Consider the following 24380-nt stretch of genomic DNA (forward strand, 5'->3'; position numbering starts at 1 on the left):
GGGGCGGTGGGGGCCGCGACACGATGCCAGCCGGGCAGAGGTCCTCCTCCTTCTCGCACACCCGGACCCCCCCGGCACCCTCGGCAGGGACAGAGGAGGGGACACCGGGGGCCTTGCTGCAGCAGAGGTCCTCCTCCTTCTCGGCCCCCTCGGTGCAGCCCACCCGGGGGTTTTCAGGCCCCGCTGAGCCGTGCGGTCCCAGGGCCGGAGGGGATGGCAACCAGCTGTGGTACCAGGGCGTCCCGCTCTCCTTCCCCTCTAGCTCTGTGCCCGCCGTCCCAAGCATGGACTACCAGCATGCTGCTGCTTATCCCAGCCCAGCCGGCCACTTTGTGGCCCACGGTCAAAACCACCAGCCCAATGGCAGGAGTGCGAGGCCCGGGAAAAAAAAACTGGCCTCCCGTGGGCTGACAGCTCCGGATGCTCCACAGCCGCTTTTCCCGGAGGGCGTGAGCGGCCCGCGGTCGGATGCCGGGCACCCGGAGGGCTCCAGCACAGCAAAGGTGAAGCTGCCCTGCCAGACCCTCCTTCCGCAGCCGGAGCAAGGGCCATCAGCAGCAGAGCTGAAGCTGGAGGCACTGACCCAGCGCCTGGAGCAGGAGATGGATGCGCGGCCGAAGGCCGATTACTTTGGTAAGGAGGCAGTCCGCCAGCTGGCGTGAAGAGGGTTTGCCCCTGCAGGGTTGCGTTTGCCTGTGTGCCTGCTTGGTTGTGCTTTTTCAGTTGCTCGGGGGGGTTTTTTGTTGTTATTTGACTTTTATTTATCACAGGCATTGGAGCCTTTTCCTCCTGCGACACTTTTTTCTTTAATCCTAGCTCTTAAATTTTAAAGCATAGGTAGTTTAGCAGCTTTGGGGAGGGCAGCGCTGAGAAGAAGCTGGAGCAGCATCTTTTGAAGTGCCCTTCGTTGCCGGCTGGGAGGCATTTAACTTTTCTTGACAGTACTCCTGGTTCTTCGTGTCTTAAAAGTACATTGCCCAGCCACGTGTGGGTGGGAAGGCAGCCGTCCAGCCCGCGGAGGGGTCGCGCCCGTGTACGCTGCGGGCACGGAGAAGGGCACAGAGCTCGGGGGAGGCTTGATGGTACCCCCCACATAGGTGGCCACGGTCGGGTGTGCTTGCAGGGTTGATGGTTGGACTTGATGATCTTAAAGGTCTTTTCCAGCCTTAATGACTCTGCGATTCTGTGATCTCTTGAAGAGGAGTTGCTTGGGGATGGGAAGGGTGGTGGCTGCCCAAACTTGCCAGGATTTCCCCCCTGCCCCCAGGTGCTGGTCCCCATCAGCTGTGAAAGGATTGGTGCATCCTGAAGGTGTCAGAAAAACAGGCAGTAGGCACATTTCTCCCTAAATCTTGGGTCTGCACATAGACCAGACCACCACCAGTGGTTATTGCTGGCGCTTGGCAGTGAAAAGGGACTGCTTACACGCGAGGATCTCCCAAAGAGCATATTAAATGTCCTGCTGGATTAAACCAATTTACTACCCCAGGATGGCAGAAGCTCAGGGGCAAATCGTGCATTTCCTTTCCCTGCTGCGCCACTTCGCAGTTTAATAGCAGATGAGATAGTTCAGCTTTTGGGAGAAAGAAACCTGAAGTTGCTGGGAAGGCTGAGAACTCTGCGATTAATTTGATGAATGACGGGAGCGGGTCTAGTATATGGATTTTCCTCATGATTTTAGACCCACAGTCACAGAAACAGGGACAGGTTAAATTCTTCAGCCTGCTTGCAGAGGAAGGGTTTGCATCTCAGGCTGCACAGGTGCCATTGCATGGGGTCCTGTCCGGTTGGGGTCGGTGGGTGGCTCTGTGGTCGTCTGTGCACGCAGGAGCAGCCGTGGGCTTCACACCAAGCTTCGGGGATATAGCTGGAGGGATCACCGAGTGCTCACTCGCAAATTGGGTAACAAAATGTGTTTCTTGGCATCAGGTGGTGGTACTTGCCCACAGAGGACTGTGCTGGGATTGTTTATCTTAGTATCTGAGACTGGGTTCAGCCTTGTGGCAGGGCAGATGCATTTTTATTCTGCCGCAGAAACGTGATGTGTCAAGTCGCTGTACTTGGAGCGTTCCGGCCTGGGAATGCGATTCGGCACTTTCCATCCCACGTGGGGAGCGCACGGTTTGAATGAGCCCAGGGAGCCTCGTCTGGGGGGGCTGAATGCCATGACGAGGAGCTGGTAACGAAGGTGGAGTTGGGACAACAGTCTTGTGGGAGGCCGTGCTCGAAAATGGGAATATTTTGCTGGAGGCAGCATTCAGCTCCACTGGAGAGATGTCAGGGGAGACAGACCCTGCTGCGTACGTCTTCTCCTCACAGTGCAAGTAAACCAGCTGGATCGTACCTGGTCCAAAATGTGCATGGGGATGGGGTGAGGAAGCAGAGGGACCTAGTTGGTGCTTAGATTATTTTTACGTTTTTGTCACAAAATGGAGGGTAGCGCCAAGGGGAGGCTTTGGTCCTGCGGGAAATTTGTAGCAAAGCAGGAGTAATTCTGGCAGTGTGGAGAATCCTGCTGGTCAGGCGGCTGAGTTACTGGTGAGCCCTGGTGAGAGGGGGGAGGTGGAGGCTGTCTGATGCCCAGGGAGGTCTTTTGCCATCGTCCTGGCAGGAGGTTTTACACCAAGGAGTAGTGTCTGAGAAATTTGGGAAGGAGGAGAGGAAGAGGGAAAAATGAAACAATGTAGTCATGGCAGAGGAAGAAGTAAAGATTTGTGGAGCCTCAGCTCTATGAGGGAATGCTCATCAGATCTGCCCTGAGGAGGACCAAGGAGCAGGAAGGGGCAAGTACCAATGTATGTTAATTCTGGGGCTTGTCCTCCTACTTTCTTTCTCACTTTTATTTTCATTTTTTCACAGTTACCTTGCTTCCTTTGGCGGAATAAAGAACCTAGCTGATCTTCTGAATCTATCTTTGCTATGCCCTATCCTCAAGCTAGCAAACTTTAGGATGGAAAAAAAATACTCTTATGCAATAATGATAAAAAGGATCAACAGTTTGTTTTGTTGCAGACTTTCCCCCAGTGAAGGGAAGTCTAATGCAGCAACTTTGCAGTATACTGGAGCCAGGAAATGAAACCACTGAAGTGCAAGTGACCAAAGTATTTTATCGAAAATGCTTTTCTCCTAATTTTGGGTGCTGCTTTTGTAACAAGGGGATTTTTTTTAAGATGGGTCTGTCTTGATAATATACAGTCCTTCAGTCTGCCTTGGTCCACATATTTATCATGAACAATTAATCATGATCACAGTAAAGTAAGGAGCTGCTCTTTCCTTCACTATGTGAAAATGTTTGTGAGAGCCTAGGAAAGGATAAGCTAGGGACTAGGCATAACATAGGTAGGATGCTCTTCTGAGGAGTAACACAGTCTGGTAATCTGTCAGCACCAGCTTGCTGTACAAAATACTTTTGTCTGCTCAGAGTATGTGTAAAAAGTTAAAGGAAAGAAGCAAACAATTTTCTCTCTCTCTTTTTTTTTTTTTTTTTTTAAATAGTGGCCTATGTGTGAGCAGCATAGGCTGCACGTGTCTCTGGAGGAATTTGGGTTCTCCAAGAGTGCTTTTGAAGTGCTCACTTGATTTATGTGGGTTGTCGAGGAGGACATAGGGAGTCTCAGGTATCACCCAGGTCTTAAGCCTGGAGAGGGAAATCCTGAAATTGCTCCCTGGAGAGGCTGGTCCTCACGGAGCAGAGAAGGGGCCCCACGTCCCTGGAAGCCAGCTTAGGTTGTGGTCAGGTTTTTGGTTCACCATTTCCAGGGAACATCCAGGGGTTAGGTGCCTGAATCCCACTGGTTTTCTGTGGTGTTCCTTTGGATGCAGCAGCCTTCATCTCCACTTGGCAAATGGGAAGATTAATTAAATAGGAGTGAATGGGGGAGCTGCAACTCCCCCGCTAGCAGCACCCAGCGCAGTGCAGATGTTTCGGGTTAGGTGAGGCGGCACCATCCTGAGGACCGGTGCTGGATGAGTTTTCAGGTGAGGGCCAGGCAGGTACAGAACCAAACTGAGCGTCTGCCGGCGCTGCCTGGAAGTGGCTTGGTAGGGGAGAGGCCTGGCTGAGGGGTGGCGGGGTCTGCAGAGGGGTTTTACCATTCATTTTAGCAGTTCCTTGGTCTGCAGGCACAGATGAGTGCTTTTAGAGGCGTAACGTGTAGCATCGTGTTTTTACCAGTGCTTATTTCATACAGCTAGATGGAAGTCTCCATCTGATGAAGACTATCTACACCCGTACCAAGAGTTTTGGGTTTTTTTAATTTTTATACATTATTTTCTTCCTATAAATATTTGTCAGGTGTTGAGTTCTGGCTTCCTTATTATTTGGAGCAGAGCTGATAAGCTGCAGGTATTTTGGGAGGGCCCCAGGCATCTTGTTTTGCAGCAAAATACTGGGATGCTTCCCAGCAGTCGGGCAGAGAAGATCTCGTAGCGAAGTCTGCAGATTTTTTCCTCTTGGCAGAAGCGGAGCAGTAGCCGAATTGCTGAACCCTGTGGAGACCTGGGGGCCTGAGCACCTTTGAATGGGTGTGATCAGCTCAAAGGTGCATAGTGAAGCTAGTGTTTTACCACAGTTTACCGCCAAAACCACAGTTCATTTAACTTCAAGGCTGTATATACCTGTGGACTTTATATCTAGCCCTGCTGCTGCACCAGGATGCTTCGGCAGCAACGAGAGTAATTTCAGGGCTGCCAAGCAGAGAATTTCTGGTTAAAATGAAAGTTTTTCTGAAGTTTTGTTTTGCACATGGGTGATGATAACGGCATTATTTCCACTGGGAATGAGCAGAGGCATTCTGCTCCTGGGAGAACACCGTGGCTGGAAGGAGATGCCTGCCTGCAGCGGAGAGGAGGGGGAGGCAGGGTGAGGTGGGTCCTGGTGGAACAAGGAAAGCTGGAAGGATCACGGTGCGTGGATTAGTGGGTGTGTGCAGGTTGCAAAGCTTATCTCACTGCAAGGAACCAAGCAAATAAGTATTTGCCTGGGATACAGCTCTTCAAGATTACAGCAGTATGCGCTTCTCCTCCCTTCCTCTTGGGAGCTCAGCTGGGTTTGCAAGCTAAGGAAAAATCTACCAAAAGGAAAGAAAAAGGAAGGAGCTGAGGCAGAGGAGCAATAGGTCGTTCAGCCAGGATACTGTGGCAGTGGGGACTGAAAGGAATAAGGAGCCTCATTCATGTGGCACTGGAGTTAACATAATCTCTGACATCACTATAAGGTACTTAGAATGTCACTGACATGAGTTTGATGGCATTTTTCTACTTTGCTGGCAGTGTGTACGTGACTGTCTACAGCAAAGTCAGGGGTCAATAACATGGCATGCAAAAACAGTATAGAAAAACTGCATTTACCAACTCTGTAGTTCTTTGGGCAGGGAGTACCTGTACATCTTTGCTACTATTGAGTGACAACCCAGTCACCCAGTGGTGAATGGGACCAAACTGCCAGGTTTTCCAGGCACTTGATCTCACATGAGCCTCCAGATCTCCCTTGAAATCAACTCTCCAGCAAGAGCGATTGTGCACTAGTGGATAACAGCGTACTGGAGGCAGGCAATGTGTCTAAATTAGAGTTTGATGTGGAAATGACTTGGTTAAGGTGAGCCACGGGGAGGCAGCATCAGGTTCTGGAGAAGGTCTGAAGTAAAACCCAAAGAACTGGCATCACATTGTGTATGACAGGGTGAAGTCTTTTATCATCAGACAGTCTTTGAAAAATGTGTGTGCAAGTGGAGGGCTTGGTTCTGCAATGAATAGGTGGGTCAAAAACGCAAAAGTTGTACCTTCACCAGGGTCCTCCCCGTCAGAGCAGGAAAAGTGATCAAGGTAAGGGGAAAGCTGGTGTACGCTGTACCTTCACCAGGGTTCTCTCTGTGACAACTTCTGTGAAGAGGCATCAGGGCCTTCTTTTGGATTAGCCATGTGTGTGTCTAGGCAGGTGGGAAAGATGATACCAGACATATTTACGTGCGAAAGCTCTGGGGGTTTCTTCCACATGCAACTGCGGGTTCTTCAGCATAAATCTAGCCTCCTGTAGGGAGAGGGCAAAAAAACAGCTATCTGTAATAGAGAAGAGTTAAGCTGATCGTGGAAGTGTGGCTTGCATGGAGTAAGTGAAGGGATGGGACAGATTTACTCTTCCAAGTGCTGTTTCTGATTAGCTGCGTATGCAGACCCACACCACCAGAATCATGCTGCTGCTGCATTCCTCTTACCTGAGACCGGATTGACATGGCAAGGAAATCTCACCACTGAAGCAGCACACTGTCACATTTGGCCCTCCAAAATTAGGCAACAGTCTTAGCAAACCCAACCAGGAGCACATGTAGGGAAGCTTGGCTGTCCTGGCTGTTGCGGAGAAGGGGTATGCTGATGACAAGAAGGGGGATGTTGCTGGAAAAACCCACAACCGTGTTCTTGGTTTGTAGATAGGTGATGTCTGGCACGTGGAAATAAATCATACCAACCAGTCCCAGGAAATGCTGTTCGGCATGGTTCGCGTTGAATTTTGAGAAAGTGGGGTAAAGTAAGTAACTGAGCTTCTTCTGGTGAGCGTGAAATAGCAACACTTTGAGCAGTGTCTCTAGAGGCTTTGAGTCTGGCAGTAAATGGAAATGCACTTGTTGAACTTTGAGAGTGGGACTGACATTTCAGACTGAGCCTGGGTTCGCTTTCATTTCTGACAGCCCTTGAGGTCTGTGTTGGACCTGTTTATCTTGTGAGCCAAGGCTGTTCCTGGTGGCACCCCTCCTCCTGGTTTGCCGAGCCGAGATGGAGTACGGCAAGCGCTGGGAAGTGGCTTACAGGGCATGTTTTCGGTCCCAGCGCTGCCCCAAAGGTCCCTTTGTTCAGGCGCTCAGCTGCAGCGCGGGCGGTTGCTTGCCGCATGATGTGAAAGGGAACAGAGATTTCTTTGTTGTCCGGGGCCCGGCTGCCTTGCCGGCAGAAATTGAGCCGAAATCAGCAATTTCCATCCCTTTCCGAACCTGGCTACCATTCTGCCGGTGCGCTCGAGCGTGAATTTGCCGACGCTGTGCAGGTGCGGTGCTTCGGGCTTGTCATCCTGGTGGCAAGAGAGAAACCTTTCATTTCTCCTTAATAATGTCATCTGAGGTTAAAAGCCATAATTTCAGAGGGGATCGGTGCTCGCATAATCACTTTGTGTGCGGCAAAGTAACCGAGTGCCGGAATCGGGCATCTTGCTGGGCTGTTGTTACTCGGGATCCCTCTGCTTCGAGCTGAGGGCAGAAGTGTTTACTAAAAGTTGCTCTGTGCCAAGAAAATTACCCAGAGCTGCTGACTAGTGTCAGCGGCATGTGGGGCTGGCCCGGTGCTGCTGACATTTTAACTCTGCGCCCTGGCTAGCAGAAAGCACGCTCAGCACTGTTTCGGGAAATAGTCGTCGGAGCTGGCGTGGAGCAGGGCGCGGAGCCCGTTTTGCAGTGGGATGGGGCTGGATGTGGCCTGTGCTGCGCTGCCTTCCATCAGGCTGGCTTCGCATGCGTGGTGCCGAGCTCAGCGACTGGCCGCCGTCAGCAACAGGTATCGCTTTTTCCTTGTGTGGCCGAAGGCGAAAGAACAGGATCACTGTGGCAGCAGGGAGCAAATGGCAAAAAAAAAAAAAAGTGGAAAGGAAAAACCAATAAAAAACACCTTTTTTTTTTTTTTTTTTTTTTTTTTTTTTTTAATCCTTTCAGGCCTGGTGTGCTGAGAGTCAGATGAAGACTCAAGTATGTTGCTTAAAATATTTCAGAATATTTTATTTGGAAGAAGCAAAGACTTATTTCTAGAACAATTCCAATTGCTACTGAGATTTAATTGGCTTTCAAGTAAGATTTAGCAGATACAATTAAAAACATAAACTATAACACGGATTTGCCGTAATGCCATTTTTCAATTGTCAGCTTTGCCACAAGACATCTATAAATATTTATAGCATGGCTGGTTATTATGTAGTTGGGTAATTTAGCACATTATAGTTTTTACAGCCCACATTGTTCATTTATTTTAAAAGCCCTTATATTCTGTGACTTTCTTTTCCACGTTTTAAGGGCCTAAATATTTAGAGAAGTGGATAAAAGGGTTAATTGGGATGAAATGGAGCATGTGCTGAAAGCAAGGAGAAAGGATGGTGGGGGCAGTTGAGGAGCGGGAGATGGAGGAAGTTTTGGGTATGGATGTGGGAGCTCAGAAAGTTCCTGCAGGATCTATCCCACTGGGGAAGCCACAGGGGCAAGTGCCCACTCTCTGAAGGTTAAATGGGATGGACAGGAGACAGCAGAGGCAATTTCTGCCCTCCTTGGGATTTGCTTTAGGGTATTTTATATTGGCTTTAGATGCCAGACAGCAGCTTTACCGTGTGCTGCACCTGTGCTCAGCTGCTCTGCCTTCTGCCTCCTGCTTCTTCCTGCTGCTCATCACATTCGGTGTCACCCGGCTGCTTTTGGGAAAGAAGGAAATCAGAGCACACTGGTGATTTTTTTTTTTCCCTTTTTTTTTTTTTTTTTTTGGAGCAGCTGCTCGTTGGCACACAGAAGGGGAAAATGCAGCACTTGCAGTGCAAGAAATACATTGGTTCTGTGGAAAGCCTGGTGAATGTCGTGGACAGATAGCTTCGAGCAGCAAACCGGGCAGGTTTTCTTTCTGCTTGGGGAATTTTGCGAGGTAGCCGTTAGCTCTTGTGTCAGGCAACCGCACATGGTCTCAGGCTGCCGCTGAACATACGCATTCCTGGGAGAACACAGCCATTTGAAAAGCCAAATTTTCTTACCTTTGCCTTGTCTTTTTTTTTTTTTAATGCATGCATGGTTTATTTTTTTGCTTTCTTAAAACGTTTCTTTCAATAAATGAGATAAATCTGCTTGGCTCAAAAGGAACCAGCAAGTTTTGTTAACTTGGTGCCAGTCTGTGTGCTGGGGTGGGCCTGCAGCCAAGCTAGCGTTTCAGTGCAGGCCGGATTCGGACAAAACAGAGTCACAAATTATTTTCTGCAGCCTTCTCTCCAGGTTTGTGTCAGTTTGGACTCTGGCTTTGAGGGCGGTGGGGCTTGGAACGCGCTAGGATGGCTTTCAGCGTGCTGGTTGAATGCACGGAGGCAGCTGCAGCACCGAGAGCTGGGTCTGCTCTGGGAAAATGGAAGTGTCTGCTTTTCGGCAGCTGTGCGTGAGCTACTGCAAAGGGCTCCTTGTAGCGCGAAAACTGATGGCCGCAGCTATCGGCTGCAGGAGGAAATTGTTAAGCACCCTGGGAGTGCCAGCGTGGTGCTGCTGGAGTTGGGAGTTACTTTTCAGCGCTGTCGTAAGTATGTTGGGTTTCCTCCTACCTTTCCCCAGACCTCTCCAATTACTCCGGAGCTTGCGGTGCTCCGAAAGAAGTGAAATTTTGTTAACCACAGCATGACTAAGGATCTCCAGCAAGATGATGCTGTCCCTCTTCCTGGGCCAGTAGGAGCAAGATGTGACCTAAAGTCCCTGCCCCAGGGAATTTAAGAGCCTGGGTGAATCAGACTGAGCAGCGGTGGAGGGAGAGACCTGGAGGTGAAATCACATCCGCAGGGTTGTCATGGGCCAGAGACAGAAGCACATCTTCTGTTTGTCCTTCACACTGCCTCTTTTGAGTAGATCCGTGTTTATTTGCTTAAACATAGATTAAAGTTGCTCACTTAGAGGTAGTTAAAGGGTGGTGCTGCTTTAAAACCAGTCTGTCGCAATCACAGGGTAATGCCTGAAGTAAGTAAACTGGCTTGATGTGTCATTTTTCCTTGGGCAAGGACTTTCTCTGCCCAACCACTAATAGTGGTTTCAGGTGGCCTCGCTGCATTTCGCTGTGCAAGGTGGAGGGAGCAGGTCCTGCTAGTGCATGCCATCAAGGGCATGAAACCTAGCTGGCCTTTCTTACTCCATTATCAAAATGGTTTTACATGGAAATGTGGTGAGATTTGAGAGGTCCTAGGTGAACAGACAACACCCTTTGCGAACCTGCAGTGCTAAAGTCTTCTCCCTGTGGGCCCTCCCCACCATCACCACCGGTGCTGCTACTCCCAGCCCCAATCAGGCCGGTCTGTGGCTGGAGGGTCCCAGAGGCTTCCTCATGAGGTGGAAGTCCTCACCCTGAGCTCTCTGCCCAGCTCAGGTTTCAGGTTGGAGCCCCACACCATGGTGGGTGCTGGTAGAAATGTGCTTGGCTGTGCTGGCAAGAGACTGAGCTGAACAGCTGAGCATGGTTGTCTTCTCCCTCCTCTGGAGCTCCAGAACTGACCGTGGTCTTTAGGTGAACCTGGTGGTGGCAGGAAAGCCTGGGTGTGAGGAGCACACAGTGCTTGGACTTGCACTTGGGACAGCTTACAACCAGAAGTTGACCATGTGAGCTTCCCCTGCTCTCCTTTGCCCCACGGGCCCCCTGAGAGTCAGCCCTTCCTGGCTGCCGCCACGGGCAGGTATCCTCTCCTTAAAACTGGCTTCTTTCTTATCTTGTTGCGCAAGAGGCGAGAGGAACATCTGGGCAGGGTGTGTGATCTGTAAGTAGCGCCCACACGGAGTCTCTGTTGAGACGTGGCTGACAGAGGGAAGAGAGGTAGGTATCGGGTAGTCCGGCTCTGTTTCAGTGGGAAATCCTTAGGGCCTTCAGCAGACACGACCAGGGTCTGAAATGGATGAAGATTTAAAGGTGCTTAGTGAAGAGATGTGTTTTCCTCACATCGGTTGCAACCAACAGGCTTATCTCGTGCAATAAGTAGCAGAAGCTATTGGTCTGTGAGCAGGCCGGAGCGCCCCGTACTGCCACCCAGGCTTTGGGAAGGTCCTTACGCAGTTTTAAATGTATACGAAGGTTGTGGGGAAGGGTGGGAGCAGGAAGGAGATGTTGCTGTAGCCAGACAGGGCCGTTCTTGTTCGGTTTGCTTTTTGCAAAAGGCTTTCGCTGCGGCGGTTTGATGACCCTCATAACCACTGTTAACAGCACCTCTCGCAGCGGGTGGCGCCGACGTCACCTACATCTTGGGGCTTCAGTGAACTGCCTGGTCCCCAGCTGCCGAGCCACCACGCCAAACTGCAGGTGTGGTCACCCAGCTAGTGACCCCAGCCACACCGCCGGGTCCCGCTTCTGACCTCTGTCTCCTCCTCTCTCTCTTCCAGGCACCTGCGTGAAGTGCAGCAAGGGGGTGTACGGAGCGAACCAGGCCTGCCAGGCCATGGGCAACCTCTACCATGATGGCTGCTTCACCTGCGGAGCCTGCAGTGAGTACCTCCTGCCTGGCCTGCTGCCAGAGCAGGGCCCTGGGGCAAACTCTCGGGCTTAACCTTTTTCAGTGTAAAGGGGGGAAAAAAAGGAGGCGGTTATTGAATTATCTGCCAGCTGGAGCTTGCTGCAGCTGTATGTCGTGGTGGTGGTGGTGGTTGCTGTTTGTTTTTGAATGGATTCTTGCAAGGCACGTAGAAAAGATATTTTGGATTGCGCTGGCCGTCTGCCTTCTGGTATGGGGGGTGGTTGTTTTCATTCCTCTGCCTCTCAGTTACAGCCGCATTTTCTTACTTACAAGAGCATTTTTTTCAAAGCGGCGGTGAATACGCCCAAGCTATCACGTAGAGGTTTTTTACTTGTCAGGTCAGACTTTACAGCCCTTCTGGCCTTTCAGTCTGCGGACCCCAGGGAGAGGTGCCGGGTCGGCGCCATGCCGAGGGCGCAGGCGGGGTGCGAGTGCCGGCAGTGGGTCCTGTGAGTGCCGGAGATGCCTTCTCAGATGGAGCTGCTGCACGGTCGGTCCGGTGATGGCGTTTTCACCGCAGGCATTATTTTTACTCACTAAAATCATTTTGCCCTTCTGAGGGACCTCCAGGGAAAGCACCTAAGTGCGTGAATGGCCCAGGTGACACCTCTCGCTTGTTCTTTCTCTGGGGAAATGGAGCCATGCCCCAAGACGAGGGGCCAGCTTGGATGTTGCAGGGAGAGAGCTGGTTATTGTGCCAGCGGTATCAGGCTGGGAGCAGCGATGATGAGCCCTGTGAAATCTGCCCGAGAAGCAGGGTAAGTAATTCAGTTGGCCGGGCTGAGCTCCCTGCCACTTGTCAGACCCACATCTGAAGCTTGCTGGAGCGTACAGCGTGCTGCGATGTATGGATCGTCCTAAGCGGCTTTTGGAGGAGATCTGTGATGGAGCTGGGGTGAGGAACAGGCCGCTTGATTTCAAATTGTGGCTATGTTTGTCAGAGAGTGATTTTTCTATTTTGTTATGTTTAACTCTAAGGCTCGTAGCGTATTTTTAGAAATGTAGCTGTATATGTGGTAGCAGGAAAAAAAAAAAAAATAATCCATGTGGTGCTTTCGTATATATGAGTTTGGTTTTCCCAGATGAGTCTCAGGGTTTTTTTCCTGCGTTGTATTTAGAGTTGTAAACTCATCATGTGTTTTATTTGGAGCTGTAAAGCGGGAATAAATATAGAAAGATGTGTATGCTTTTTAATAATAGCTGAACCTTGAACTCTGCTCATTTCCCAGCTGTCTGATACCAGCTGCCTTGCCTCACCTACGTTTTCAGTAGACCAGTTCACCGTCATCTGACCAAAGATGGGAAAACTGAAAAGAAAAAGTGATGTTTGCGCATGGTGGCAGTTTCCTAAAGGTTCAGAAGTCAGCAGCTCACTCTTTTGTCCTCTCTTACAAATTAATTTGAAATCTTCTCCCACAGAGAAGATTCCTGGCTGCAGTCGGGGCTTCTGGGACCTCTTGCCTTCCATGGCTGGGCAGCCTCCGAACTGCCCTTGCCCACAAAGCTCCTGTTGAAAATAATCCAGCAGCAGGTTTGAGCTGTCTTAAATGTCTAAAATTACTACTGTGCAACTGGTGCTTTAGAAAGAAAAGAAATACTTTTGATCCTCCTTTAGAACAGATTTTACCATCTTGATTTGGAGACCAGCACTAGAGAGGTACTTGTGATTGCAGAGGTTATCAGCGGTTACTTCCGTTTATGTTTGTTGGTGGTTGGTTAAAAAATAGCTTAATCACATTTCTAATGAAGTGGGTTGGTGAGGGCTGAAAGGATAGCTATTTGCTGCTTATTCTAAAAGGCAATCCTTTCTGAAGGTTTCCAACACGAGATGAAAAGGTGTGGGTGTCAGGTGAGACTTAGAAAGATGGAAAGAAGCTAAGTTGAGCAAAGTGAAGCTCATCTTCTCTCTTACCCTGGCTGTAACTGAGAAATATGCTGAGGAGATGTGCTGGGGCAAAGAATTTCAAATGGAAAGTAACAAAACAAACAAACAAACAAGCTAGTGAGAATGATGGGGGAAAGGAGGGGGGAGCAATAATAGGCAATAATAGTATTTATGAGTAGAAAATACTGTATTTCCATGGGAGATAAAAAAGGGGAATGCAAGTCACAGGAGAGAGGGAGATAGATATAGAGAGAGAGATATATATATGTAAGAGAGAGCCTAATATATGTGTAAGAGAGAGACTAATTCAGCTTGTTAGGTGCTGGAGCGTAGTCACTCGTGAAAGCTCAAGTCCTTCCCATCGAGGCAGCGACTGTACTAAGATGGAAGCTGGATGGGCTGGCAGGATGGTGTGGATGGATGGCGAGGAGGGTGCGCGGTGGTGTGGGATTCCCAGCACCGGAAGGAGAGCGACGTCGGAGGAAGGTCCCCGCAGTGGTGGCGCTCCCCTCGCGTGTGTGCGCCGCGCCACGAGTCGCGGCAAGGTTCGCCAGGAACCCTCCGGTACAGGGGGTGGCTTCCCGCGCCGCCCCTGCGGTCTGCAGGGCCTTCGTGCGCCGGTCGCTGGCTCCAGGGCTTTGCCCCCTGGCTTGTGCGCGTACAGGCGTAGCTGGGCTGACTTTCTGATTCATCGCAGCCTCTTTGCGTTGCAGCTGCTTGACGGATGCCTGGGGTGGTACATGCTGTCCTGCCCTGTGCCCAGGGAGGAAATATACCCCAGGGGAATCCCCCTTTTCGAAGACCGGCGTGATTTCCCAGTCCCCCGGATCATCAGCTGCTACGGGGACGAAGGCCACGCAGCCCTGAAATTCGCCCAGAGAGAGCGCGTGCCTCTCAGCAGGCTTTCTGTCATCCGTGTCGCTGCAGTAAATATGATGAGGCCATTTTATCTGCCAGAAAAATAAATATTTGTCCGGATGGTGTTGTCTGTCTAGCTGCAAAAGCGCGTCTTGTGCAGCCAGTGTGGAAACTCTGGTTTCTAGCTGAAAAGTCAGTAGTGCTTTTAAGGTCAAGTGGAGTTCACGTTGGACACCATCCAGTACAAACTTGTCTTTGAGAAGTCAAGGTTGCTCGTGATTTCAATCCTAAAATTTCTGCTCTGGTGGAATGCTGAATATCTCTGCTCCAATAAATAAAATATACAAAATTACCTATTAAGGTAAAGCATATTGTCCTCCAGATATTTATATCCGCTGTCCTGCTGTTTTTCATTTTAGTGAAGATTTCTCATTTTGCTTGTAGTTGGATTTGTGTCCAAATGTGCATTGGTTTCCCAAACACAGAAAACTGAGAGGGTCTAAGGGGGTGGCAGGCAGTGATACCTCATAGTGCCAAATTTCCTACACCCTCTTTTTTCCTGATACAAATACGTTCAGAGATAAATGATAGAGCAATTTGTTGAGCAGTCTATGCATATGTTACAGGGTTCAGTTGTCAGGAAAAAAAAATGTACTGTTTTATGTGAGCCATGGGCATGTAATGCAGAAAATTTGGCTTAGAGGTCAAAACAACACATTTAGACTGATTCGTTTGGCATAAATGTCTCATCTTCTTGTTTGTTGCAAGGCAGAGACACAAACAAGGCAGCGACACAAACAAGGCAGCTTTTTGCAGAGGGGGAGAGGGAAAAAAACAAAACTTTGGGCTCTTTCTGCAGTATTAGTAATAAACTATATTTGCTTTACAGGAGGGCCATAAAAGTAGGTTAAAAAAAAAAAAAGTCCTTAAAACTCATACAGCTATTTCCTGCAAGTTCAAGGTGTCTGTTTCCGTCTTGGCTTTTTTTTTTTTTTTTTCCAGTTTGTTGGACAAACAGTTGTCATTATCAACTGGTTTGTTACATATTAACCATTTAAGTTAAATCACTAGTTAAATCACACAAAAAGATGTTGATATTTATTATTTAGGTAGTAAGGAGACCTTATAAATGATATAGATTTAACTAGACAGTATCGCTTTAACCTATTGTGGTTTTTAGTGTTTTCTCTAGGATTCAGCCAGGCTTATATCCGACTGCTGCGGGTTGCCTGGAAAACAGACATTCTTAGCTCTGCTAGCAGCATAACTTAGAGCATAGGGGTCTTGTACTTGAGCCACTTGGTCCTCGGAGGAAATCTGAGAGCTAAAAAAGTGCAAGGGAAGTGTCAGGGATGACTGTGAAGGAAATCAGTAGGCGAGGAAGGAAGTCAGAAAGAAAGAACTGATTGCAAGGTGGTTTGAACGAGGGTTCGATGATGGGCTACAGCAGAAGGGCCAAAACAAGGACCAGATTTTGGCCCCTTATCGCAAAGAGGTGGAAACCTTGCATGTTTGCCAGATTACAGAATTCGACCTTTGACATGTCAACATTACTGGATTACTTTCTTTTACCTTTTTTTTTTATTTGTAAACTCAGATTAATGTCGATGTCTGTGTAAGGGTAACAGGCAGCTGTTCCAGTAGCAGAGTTTGAAATAACACAAGCTGGCTGCCTCTTGCCACCCTCTGGGTATATATATTTTTTTAGTTAATATTTCATAACGTAGTTGTGTTTAGAGATATCAAGGGTCTTTTACTAAACGAGGTAGCTAAGCTATGGAAGCGGTGTTATCTGTGAGCATAGCCCTCTGCTTGGGCTAATTAGTCTTGCTGCAGTGATTATAGAGCCATGCAGCTCTTGGTGTCTTTGGGCTGATTATGTTGAATAAGCCTGTCCTGTGTTGGCATGTAACCCCTGGCACAGCAAGGCGATGGTTTTTACTAGGACTGCTAGATAATGCTACAAGTAGAAAGTCACCTTTTTCTGCAAGTACAACTTAATCCCAGACAGCAGGACAGCCAGTTCTTGCCAAGTGAATTTCCCCGCGGCAGATGGATGTGTATGGTTATCTTCAGATGTGTAGAAACTGCCAGCTCTTCTAACGGAGGCAGAATTTACTGCCTGTAATTGGATATAAACCCACACTACACCGATCGACACGCGTGAGAAATGTGCAGATCTTCAAAGTGGAAAGTGCAAAGTTATTGCTGGTAATCCTTCCTCACCATCCCTTGAATAAAACTATCATGCCAGGGTCTGTGTAGTAAACAATATATATATATATATATTTTTTTTTTAGAAAAAGTAATGTCGGAAAAGATTCAGATGTCCCTGGCTTTATAGTTTTGGAAACAGGGAAGGCATCAGTGCATGTTTCCACTCCAGTTTAAATTGCTGCTTTATTCTTGCTGACTTCTTGTCTTCAGTCTCTCAGCTCACTGGTGAGAAATCACCACTGTTCGGCACAAGAAGTCCTTGCCATAGATGAGAAATGCCAGGGCAGCTTTCATGGTAGGATGACAGTACGTGTTCATCTCCTGCCCAGATTTCAGGGCAGTAGTGCTTTGGGGTCTGAGCTGAAGGGGTTTTGGCTTGTGTCCTCAGTAGATATCCCTGCTGGAAACGTGCAAGTGTTCAGCTCACAGAACAGGGGATGCTGTCAGTGCTTTATCAATATGCTAGTGCTTTGAGTTGATTGCATGTGTTTTAGTGCTGGTTGAAAGTCTGAAATAATTAGAACAATGTGAGAAAAAAGGTTGAAACCTTTGGTAGACTATATTTCCAGTGTTTCTGGTCTTTTTAATTTATAATGTCATCTTCAAAGTACTGGGTTTTTTTGTTTAAGAACAGGCATAGGGTTAATTGTGCTGTGAAGATTTTAGGGGGTTTCTTATAATGTTTTAATGGTACCTATGAATAATTTTGTGAGTAGTGGCTCAATAAGCACTGAGGCCTCCTCCATACCTAGTGAAATTTAAAAATTGCGCTCTCGTATAGTGTTGATGCAGAGTTACATGCACCGAGGACACAGAGATTGCCTCCCCCTCCTTCCTCCTCTGAGCCTCTGCGCGTTTCAATGGCGGTCGGCAGGTGACCGGCTGGCAGGCCAGCTCCGATGGCCGCCTGGTTTTGGTGCATTTTGGGGAACAAGGCAGCTGACCCCAGAGCAATGCAGAGAGCGGCTGGGCCCTGGGTTGAAAACCGATACTACAGTAGAGACTCCCCGGATTGTAGTGCTGCTTTGTCCCAGGGTCACTTTATCTTACTTCTGAATTGTGAAGCTTCTAGGGGTTTTCCCTAAAAAGAAAAACATTTGAATACCTTCTTGCAACAGTTTGCCATCAGCAAAGGAGAAATGTTGCTCAGTTGTGTGGCTTACTGTGGTTTTGCAATGTTTCCCTCTGAGGAGCCACTTCTGCCTTCACCAGTGGTTCCTTTGCCATTAGAGGTGGCTGACCTTTTCTTACATGTGCCAGAGCATGCTTTTGGCTTTCAGGCATCAGATCTTTTTCTCAGAGTTTTTGGGTTTTTTTTTTTACTGCCTCAAGTGTGTGGTGAGAGCGCGGAGGGCATTTTTTTGCAATTTTACAGTACAGCTGGTACAGTTGAGAGACAGACTGAACATCTTACATGGTAAGGGAGCTACTGTGTCCTAGCACAGTTTTTTCTCATAGACATTCTATCCTTCTGCCCAAGGTTTCACCAAGACTTTGGTCTGACCCAGGGTATCTGCCAGCTGATCACAGTCTGAGTTTACCTGATTTGGAGGCTGTGCAGGCATCTAAGTGACCCTTTCGTGCAGCCCCAGTTCAAGAGCAGATTGGAAATATTGATACTTCTGTGTCAGCCTCCGTGCTGCACCCAGCTTTAACGGTGGCCAACAGAAGTGGGACAGATGGCAGAAATTAAGTAGAGCTCTCTGCTGCACACCATATTGTCTGTCAGCAAAGCATCCATGGAGGGCTCCAAAAACACGTGAGCTGCCTGGAGACCGGCGGGGCTCCCGAAAAGCAGGGACTTCAGAATGATACGGGGGAGCCAAGGTCTCTGGGCTCTTCCTGCACCCGTTCTACTGCCTGCAGGGTGTGCGTGGACCAGAGTAGGTTCTTCAATCCAAACCCCCTTGCAGCTTTACGTGGGGGGAAATGAAAACTGGGCAAAGGACTGCAGCTTGAGCCAGAGCCACCCAGGACTGAGGAGGAGCTTGTTTCAATCCTTAGCAGTTAGATGGATGGTGTTTGCAGCCTGCTGTCCCGCTAGTGTGTCAGGAAGCTACATCCAGTGAGTCCGGACACTGAAATCCTTTTGTATTTAACCTGCCATTAGTCATCACAGGTTCAAATTTATCTTACAGCTGTGGTGCTCTAAGAAGGACTGATTTTTGTAATGACAGAAGCCCAGGGCTGTCAGCATGGAAGGGACCCAGGAACATCTGCCAGTCTGCAGTGATCTGTCATGCAGATATCGCAGTGAGCTCCACTGTGCTTAGGCAAGTGGTAAGTGAGGTCCCCATCGCCTCCCCAGCAATGCAGGGTCCTGGTCATGCATGCCCATAGAACCCTGGGATCTGGACGTGGCCCTGTACCATTATATGCATTGAGAGCAATCTCTTGTCTTTGAACAGGGGTTTGTGACCTCGTTGTCCTTTTAATAAATAATGGAAAAGCAACTTCAAAAGAGAAAGTTGGGTCTAGCTCCCCAGCAAGCAAACGATGCGTCTCCCAGCATCCTCCTTGGGCTGTTGCAAGTCCCTGGTAAACCCCTCTGTGTATGAAATTCAAAAGGAGAGAGCTGTCATTGGAGAAAATTATGGACAAAAGGACCACCATCCTGGGAGTGCAGCCTGATGGTATGCCTATTATCAGCTGCTAAGCAAAGTGTGTTTATTTTAGCACAAAGGCATTAGAGACTAAGCTTGAAATATTCTGAAATTGGTGCTGAAACGACCTCAGGGTCATGCTGAAGGCCCTACAGCTAAACAGATTAGACAGACGTGTTAGGGATGAGCAGTACATAAAAGCTCGGGATTCAAACCTCCTGTCAGGGAGAGGAACGAGAAATCTTGTAACAATGAGTGAAGATGGTAGGATTGAAATGCTGAAGAATTTTAATTGTCTGAATTTTTTCAGGTGAGGGGTTAGCTAAATTCTGGGTGAAGTGAAAGTGAAATATGGTCAGGAGCCAGCAGCTTAAGACATGTAGTAGAGCAATTGATCCTGAAAGTGACAAGCCACGCATTAATATTCCTGGATTTATCAAAGGGTATCGTCTCTCTAGTCATCATGATGCATTTTTAAAGTAGGCAGTGATCAATATATGATTATAAGCCATTTAAGTTCTCGATCCTTCTTTCCGGTGAAATTATGACAGCATCTTTGCTCAAGCGAAACCTGTGCCAGCCTCTGCAGGCACACAGTCAGAAGTATCGCTTTTGAGAGGGACTTGTTTAATTTAAGGCACTGTCCCACGGCAGGGACCTGGGCGCAGGGACAGAAGCCGCTGCTGCCCAGCTCTGCGCTGTGGGGCAGTCCCAGAGCTGTTGGTTTTACGGGTGTGGCCACAGCCAGAACATGCATTTCCTAGCTCCGCTGGAATGGTCCCCAGCACAGCCTGGGGAATTTTGAGTTTGCTTTCCCAGGTGTATGATGAGGAGATGCTTCCTCACCTCAAAGGGACGCTGGGAGAAGTCCATCCCGATGTGGACAGGGAGAGGCCGAGAGCAGCGGCGGAAGAAACTGGCTCTGTCTGTGTGCACTACTCCCGCTGCAGGGGCACCCGATTACTTGTGTTTTTGGCAAACTTACTTTTACCTTTCTGCCAGGGGCTTAAAGAAAGTCACGAAGAGGAGCTAAAAATAGTCAAAATGACCACCCCTTCCCTAAAAAAAAGTAATTAAATCACCCCCCTGCTTCTGTCAAAGTGCTCTTGGTGTTGGCACCTCTTCTTCATGGGCTCATATAATGCCAACAGCCAAATTATAAATCCTTTATAAAGGGGTTTATCCCTCTGCTGAATGAGCTTGCAGCAGAAGCCCAGACAGCGTACCGGCTGTGGCACCTTCTCTGAAGGTCTGCTGCCATCAATCTTGACCTGCTAATGTCATGGGGTTAAAAATATACCAGGTGCAGAATGGCTGGGAAACGCTTTTTTTTTTTTTGTCACAGTGGAAGAATGACATGGTGGCAGCGATCCAAACCTTATCCCTTCTGCTGGAATGGCTGCTGCTCTTGCGCTGGCCAGTGCCTTTGTCCAAAGAAGTGTCTGTGTCTCTTCCTTGCATGGCTCCATGTGTGTGTTTTTCCTCACCACTGCCAGCATGTCTTCAAGAAGAGACATTGCATACAGGTGGAAAGTCACTTGGGCACCTGCACGTTGCAGGAAATTGGAGCCCACACTACCGCATAATTTAAAATCAAAGTTAAATATTTTTTGTTTGTTTTTCATTTTTAGGAGTGCCAAATCCCAATGCTGCATTTAAATCAGCGGGAGATTTTCAGGGGTACCTCTTGCTGCATTAGGCTTTTTGCTAACTCGCTTAGGACCACCATTGACAAGAGTGCTGCAAATCCTAGGTATCCCTGTGCCTCTCCTCCTCCTCCTCAGAAACTGGGACTCTGCAACTTCTGGCGAGCATGCTGGGCTTACCTGTGGATGGGCAGGCACACAGGAGGGGTTATCATATAAGTGTGGACCCTGAATTATGGGCCACAAAGCTAACACGTCGAAAATTTGATACTTTTTATTTTGGGCTCTGGGTCCTGTTTTGGTGTTGGCAACCTTGGTAAAGCATCAGGGTGAGTGAGAGAAATCAGAACGGGATGCTTTTGGGCTTGTCGGGTTTTCCTCTGCGTCCCATCCGACAGCTGAGTTGGTGGAAGGATGGGCAGGCACCCAGGGACATCTCTGACCTCTGGCTAACACAAGTGTCCCCAGTGGGGACTGGAGGAGACCGGGGGATGATGACTGTGTCGGGGCGTCGTGCTTCTGGCTCCCATGCCGCCTGGCAAATGCTTATCTGAGCAGTGCCTGGAGCTTAACCACAAGGCTGCTGCGCGTGCAAACTGGGGCTCGTTCCTCCAGAAAGATGCTGCCGTGTCCTCCACCTACCTTGCTGGCTGAAACCTGGGCAGGACACTAAGGGCTGCTGGTGAAATGTTGGTCTGGCTGAACTCACTGGCAAAACTTCAGAGCTTCACTGGAGTATCTCCATTTCCCGAGGAGCAGCAGGCGTCGTTTCCCAGCCTCAGAGTGCCCTCTGGCGTACGCGGGAGACAGTAAAGACTCTGGTTTATTGAAGTAGTTTTATTTGGCTTCCTCCATTTCTTAAAGCTTCGCAGCTAGCACGGTTATTCGTCGAAGGTAGCCAGGCACAAAACACCAAGACGTGGCCTCCAGACTAGTCCCATGTGTCATCCACATTTATACACCTAGCAGCCAACAATCATTTTTTTTAAACAATACTTGCCACGTGCAGCGTATCGAGCAGGAGGCTTCTGGGCCCCAGTGTCTCAGTTCTGATCTCCTTCCAGCGATGTCTGGCAGGTCCCTGAAACCAGCCTGCAGCAGGTCCTGCTCCAGCTGTGCCTGGGCAGTGCTCTTCCCCTGCCCCAGGGGCTGGCTCCGGGCACATGCTTGGGGCTCCTTGACTAAGCAGCACAGGCAGAGCTGCTCCAGTGCTAGACTGCATTTCAAACCCCTGGTTGCAGAGGGAAACCAGGCTGCAAAGAGGTAGGAAAAGCTTTTAATAAACAAAGAAAACCTGGCCCTTTTCTCCAGGAGGAAGGCAGGGCGTTCAGAAGTGGTGGCAGCGTAAGCATGCATTGCTGTAGTTAGGTGGAACTGAAAACAGACAGTGAATGTGAGGCAGAAACACAAAAGCTGCAGTAAATATAAATCTTCCCCATATGTAGAGTCCTTTCTTGGAAAAACTTTGTCATCTTGTATCTGTTAAAACATTCTGGTTTGAAAAAAAATAAAATTATTTTCTAAATGGTTTCAAACCTTTGTTGGCAGCTGCAGTAGTGAATGTGCTGGTAGGGAGCAGAGAAGCGAGTTGAGCGCTCTGGTGTTGCACTCTGCTGAGGGCAGATGGGGTGGTCAGGTATTGCAGTGGCTTGTCTGGCAGCTGCTCATTGAAGGCACCATCTAGCAGAACAGGACGAGTGTGACATTTTTTTGAGGAACAATGACAAGTATGGATCACTATCTGCATGCCCTTTCTTCTTTCCTCCTTGCTCCTCTCCTGGAGTGTTTTCCAGCACGAGTCAGAGTACCCTCACTCACTCTTGTCAGGTTATTTCATGTTGCAATCTGCCCGGAGGTGGGCCAGGCTTGCAAAGCTACCTCTTCCAGCCCAGAGGTGGAACTGTTGTCCAGATCCAGCAATTGGCATTCATCAGTGACAACCAGTGGAAGAGGAGATGGGTTTAGTTTGGCTGCAGGCTGGGAAGACTCGTGCTGGGTTTGAGTGCTCTTCTCCAGCTGTGCGGTGGCTGTGCTTGGATGTCCTCGTTGTTGTTCACTTCTCAGCAGCCAGTTTTTGCTCACATTTTCTCCCTGCTGACCTTTCTCTTCTCTCTGTTTTTTTCCTCAGGTCGAAAGCTGAGAGGAAAAGCCTTTTATTTTGTCAATGGCAAGGTGTTCTGTGAAGAAGATTTCCTGGTAAGCATGCAGCTGACCCTTGTGCTGGCACGTCCCAGCCTCCCCAGCAGACACACAGCCTTTCTGCCCATCAGCTTTGCCTATGTTTCACAGCTCTAGTCTAACACCCTGCCTGGTCCTTCTGCTCCACCATTTACCCAGGGCCAGCCCCAACCACGGTGGCTGCCCGCATGTGGTGCTGGAAGTAGCCAAATGAGAGGCCACGGTTTTGCGATGCAGAGCCCCTAGTCAAAGCCACAGTCTCTTGTGATGTCTTCTTCAAAGTGTGTCTCTATGGCCACGCTGTGGAGGCAGGAGTGAGATGAATGACTACAGAAGAATGAATGAGTGAATTTCCCTTTCCGGTGAACTGGGGTTGCTTGGGCATCTTAATAGATATCTTTCTGTTGCCCTCAATGGATTTTGTGGGAATGTACCTGAGCATGAAGCAGCTCTACGGTCCTTTCCTGTCTGGTGGAGATAAAAAGCCATATACCTTTCTGTCCCTGAGTCCTGATAGACTAAGCCTTCGTTGAGACTTCAAAAAGTTGTATTTGCCTACTTATTGGGGAAGTCTAGTGATTTCTGTCAGAGAGAAGTAAGTTAATCTTCTTTGCTTTCATCAGTATATTCTACACAGGCTAAAAGTGGAAAGATTGGTTAAATGCACCTAAAATATTTAATTTTTCCAGATGCATTTCTACCATCCAGACAGGACTGAAACCTTAGACAGATGATGTGTTGAGGCTGAGCTGCATGTCGTGGGCTTGACAAGCAGTTCCTCACCATTACTTCTCAGCAATCGCAGCAAAAAAGTTGCTCTGAGCCAGACTTGATTGTTGCCCTAACAGGGAGCTGGGACAATACCACTGACCTCAGAGAAGCTTCAATAGACCTATAACGGTGTAACCAAAGGAAGAATTTGGCTTTCCAAGCCTATATATACAGATATTGTGATATGAATATGTAATAAACACAAGTAAGTTACCAGCTTGTAGATTTACATGGTTAAATAAGCCTGTAAGCCTTATTAGTAAATGCCTTATTTGCATGTGCATTTATGGTATTTACTTGTATACTTAATTAAACTTAAATTTAGGACTTGTAAGTTACAGGAACTCATACTCCTTCTGAACACTGGAAGTCTGGTGTCTTTATAGAATCATCCCCATCCATAACTTCATATACTGAAAAAAGCACTGAAAGTTCAGCTTATGTAAGGAGCACAGAAAAAAGCCGCACAAATAATACCCCACAATATGCTGTTGTTTATGCTTGACTAGCCTTGTGAAATTTTAAGCCAATTCTTTTTTGTCCTTGCAGTATTCGGGTTTCCAGCAGTCAGCTGACAGGTGTTTCATTTGTGGTCATTTGATAATGGACATGGTAAGTGATAATTGCTTTAGGAGAAACAAGTCCCACAGCTTTTTAGAAGAATGCATCAAAAGCAAAATATATTCATATCCAGTACTGTCTGTTATCATCTGTTAGTCTGCCTAGTGTGAGATTGGTAGCAGAAAGAAAATCCACTAAGCCTTTTGTTGATTTTTTTGTGAGGAAGTGAAGCTGGCACCCTGCTGTGTGTGGTACAGGGACTTTGCTCTGCATGTTTTCAGTGCACATTGCAAAGCAGAGCCTTCAGCCCTTTCATGCCCTTTCGGGCTTCCCTGGGCAGTGTATTCATAATCCTATTGATGCTTCCTGCTCAGAATCACAGAATAGTTTGGGTTGGAAGG

At 48.4% G+C, this 24380-nt stretch overlaps 1 protein-coding gene across 1 annotated transcript; it reads left to right on the top strand.

The window, feature by feature from the left end:
* Nucleotides 1–23: 23 nt before the first annotated feature.
* LOC104620341 (LIM domain-containing protein 1-like) lies at nt 24–24030 on the top strand (the record flags this gene model as incomplete). The annotated part of the gene is made up of 4 exons (XM_010286526.1): nt 24–633; nt 11130–11231; nt 22598–22665; nt 23968–24030. Coding segments are annotated over exons 1-4 (843 nt in total), but the record flags the coding sequence as incomplete, so codon positions are not given.
* Between the last annotated feature and the right edge of the window lie 350 nt (nt 24031–24380).

Source organism: Phaethon lepturus, unplaced genomic scaffold (genome assembly GCF_000687285.1).
Source record: "Phaethon lepturus isolate BGI_N335 unplaced genomic scaffold, ASM68728v1 scaffold31764, whole genome shotgun sequence".
Taxonomy (NCBI): Eukaryota; Metazoa; Chordata; class Aves; order Phaethontiformes; family Phaethontidae; genus Phaethon; species Phaethon lepturus.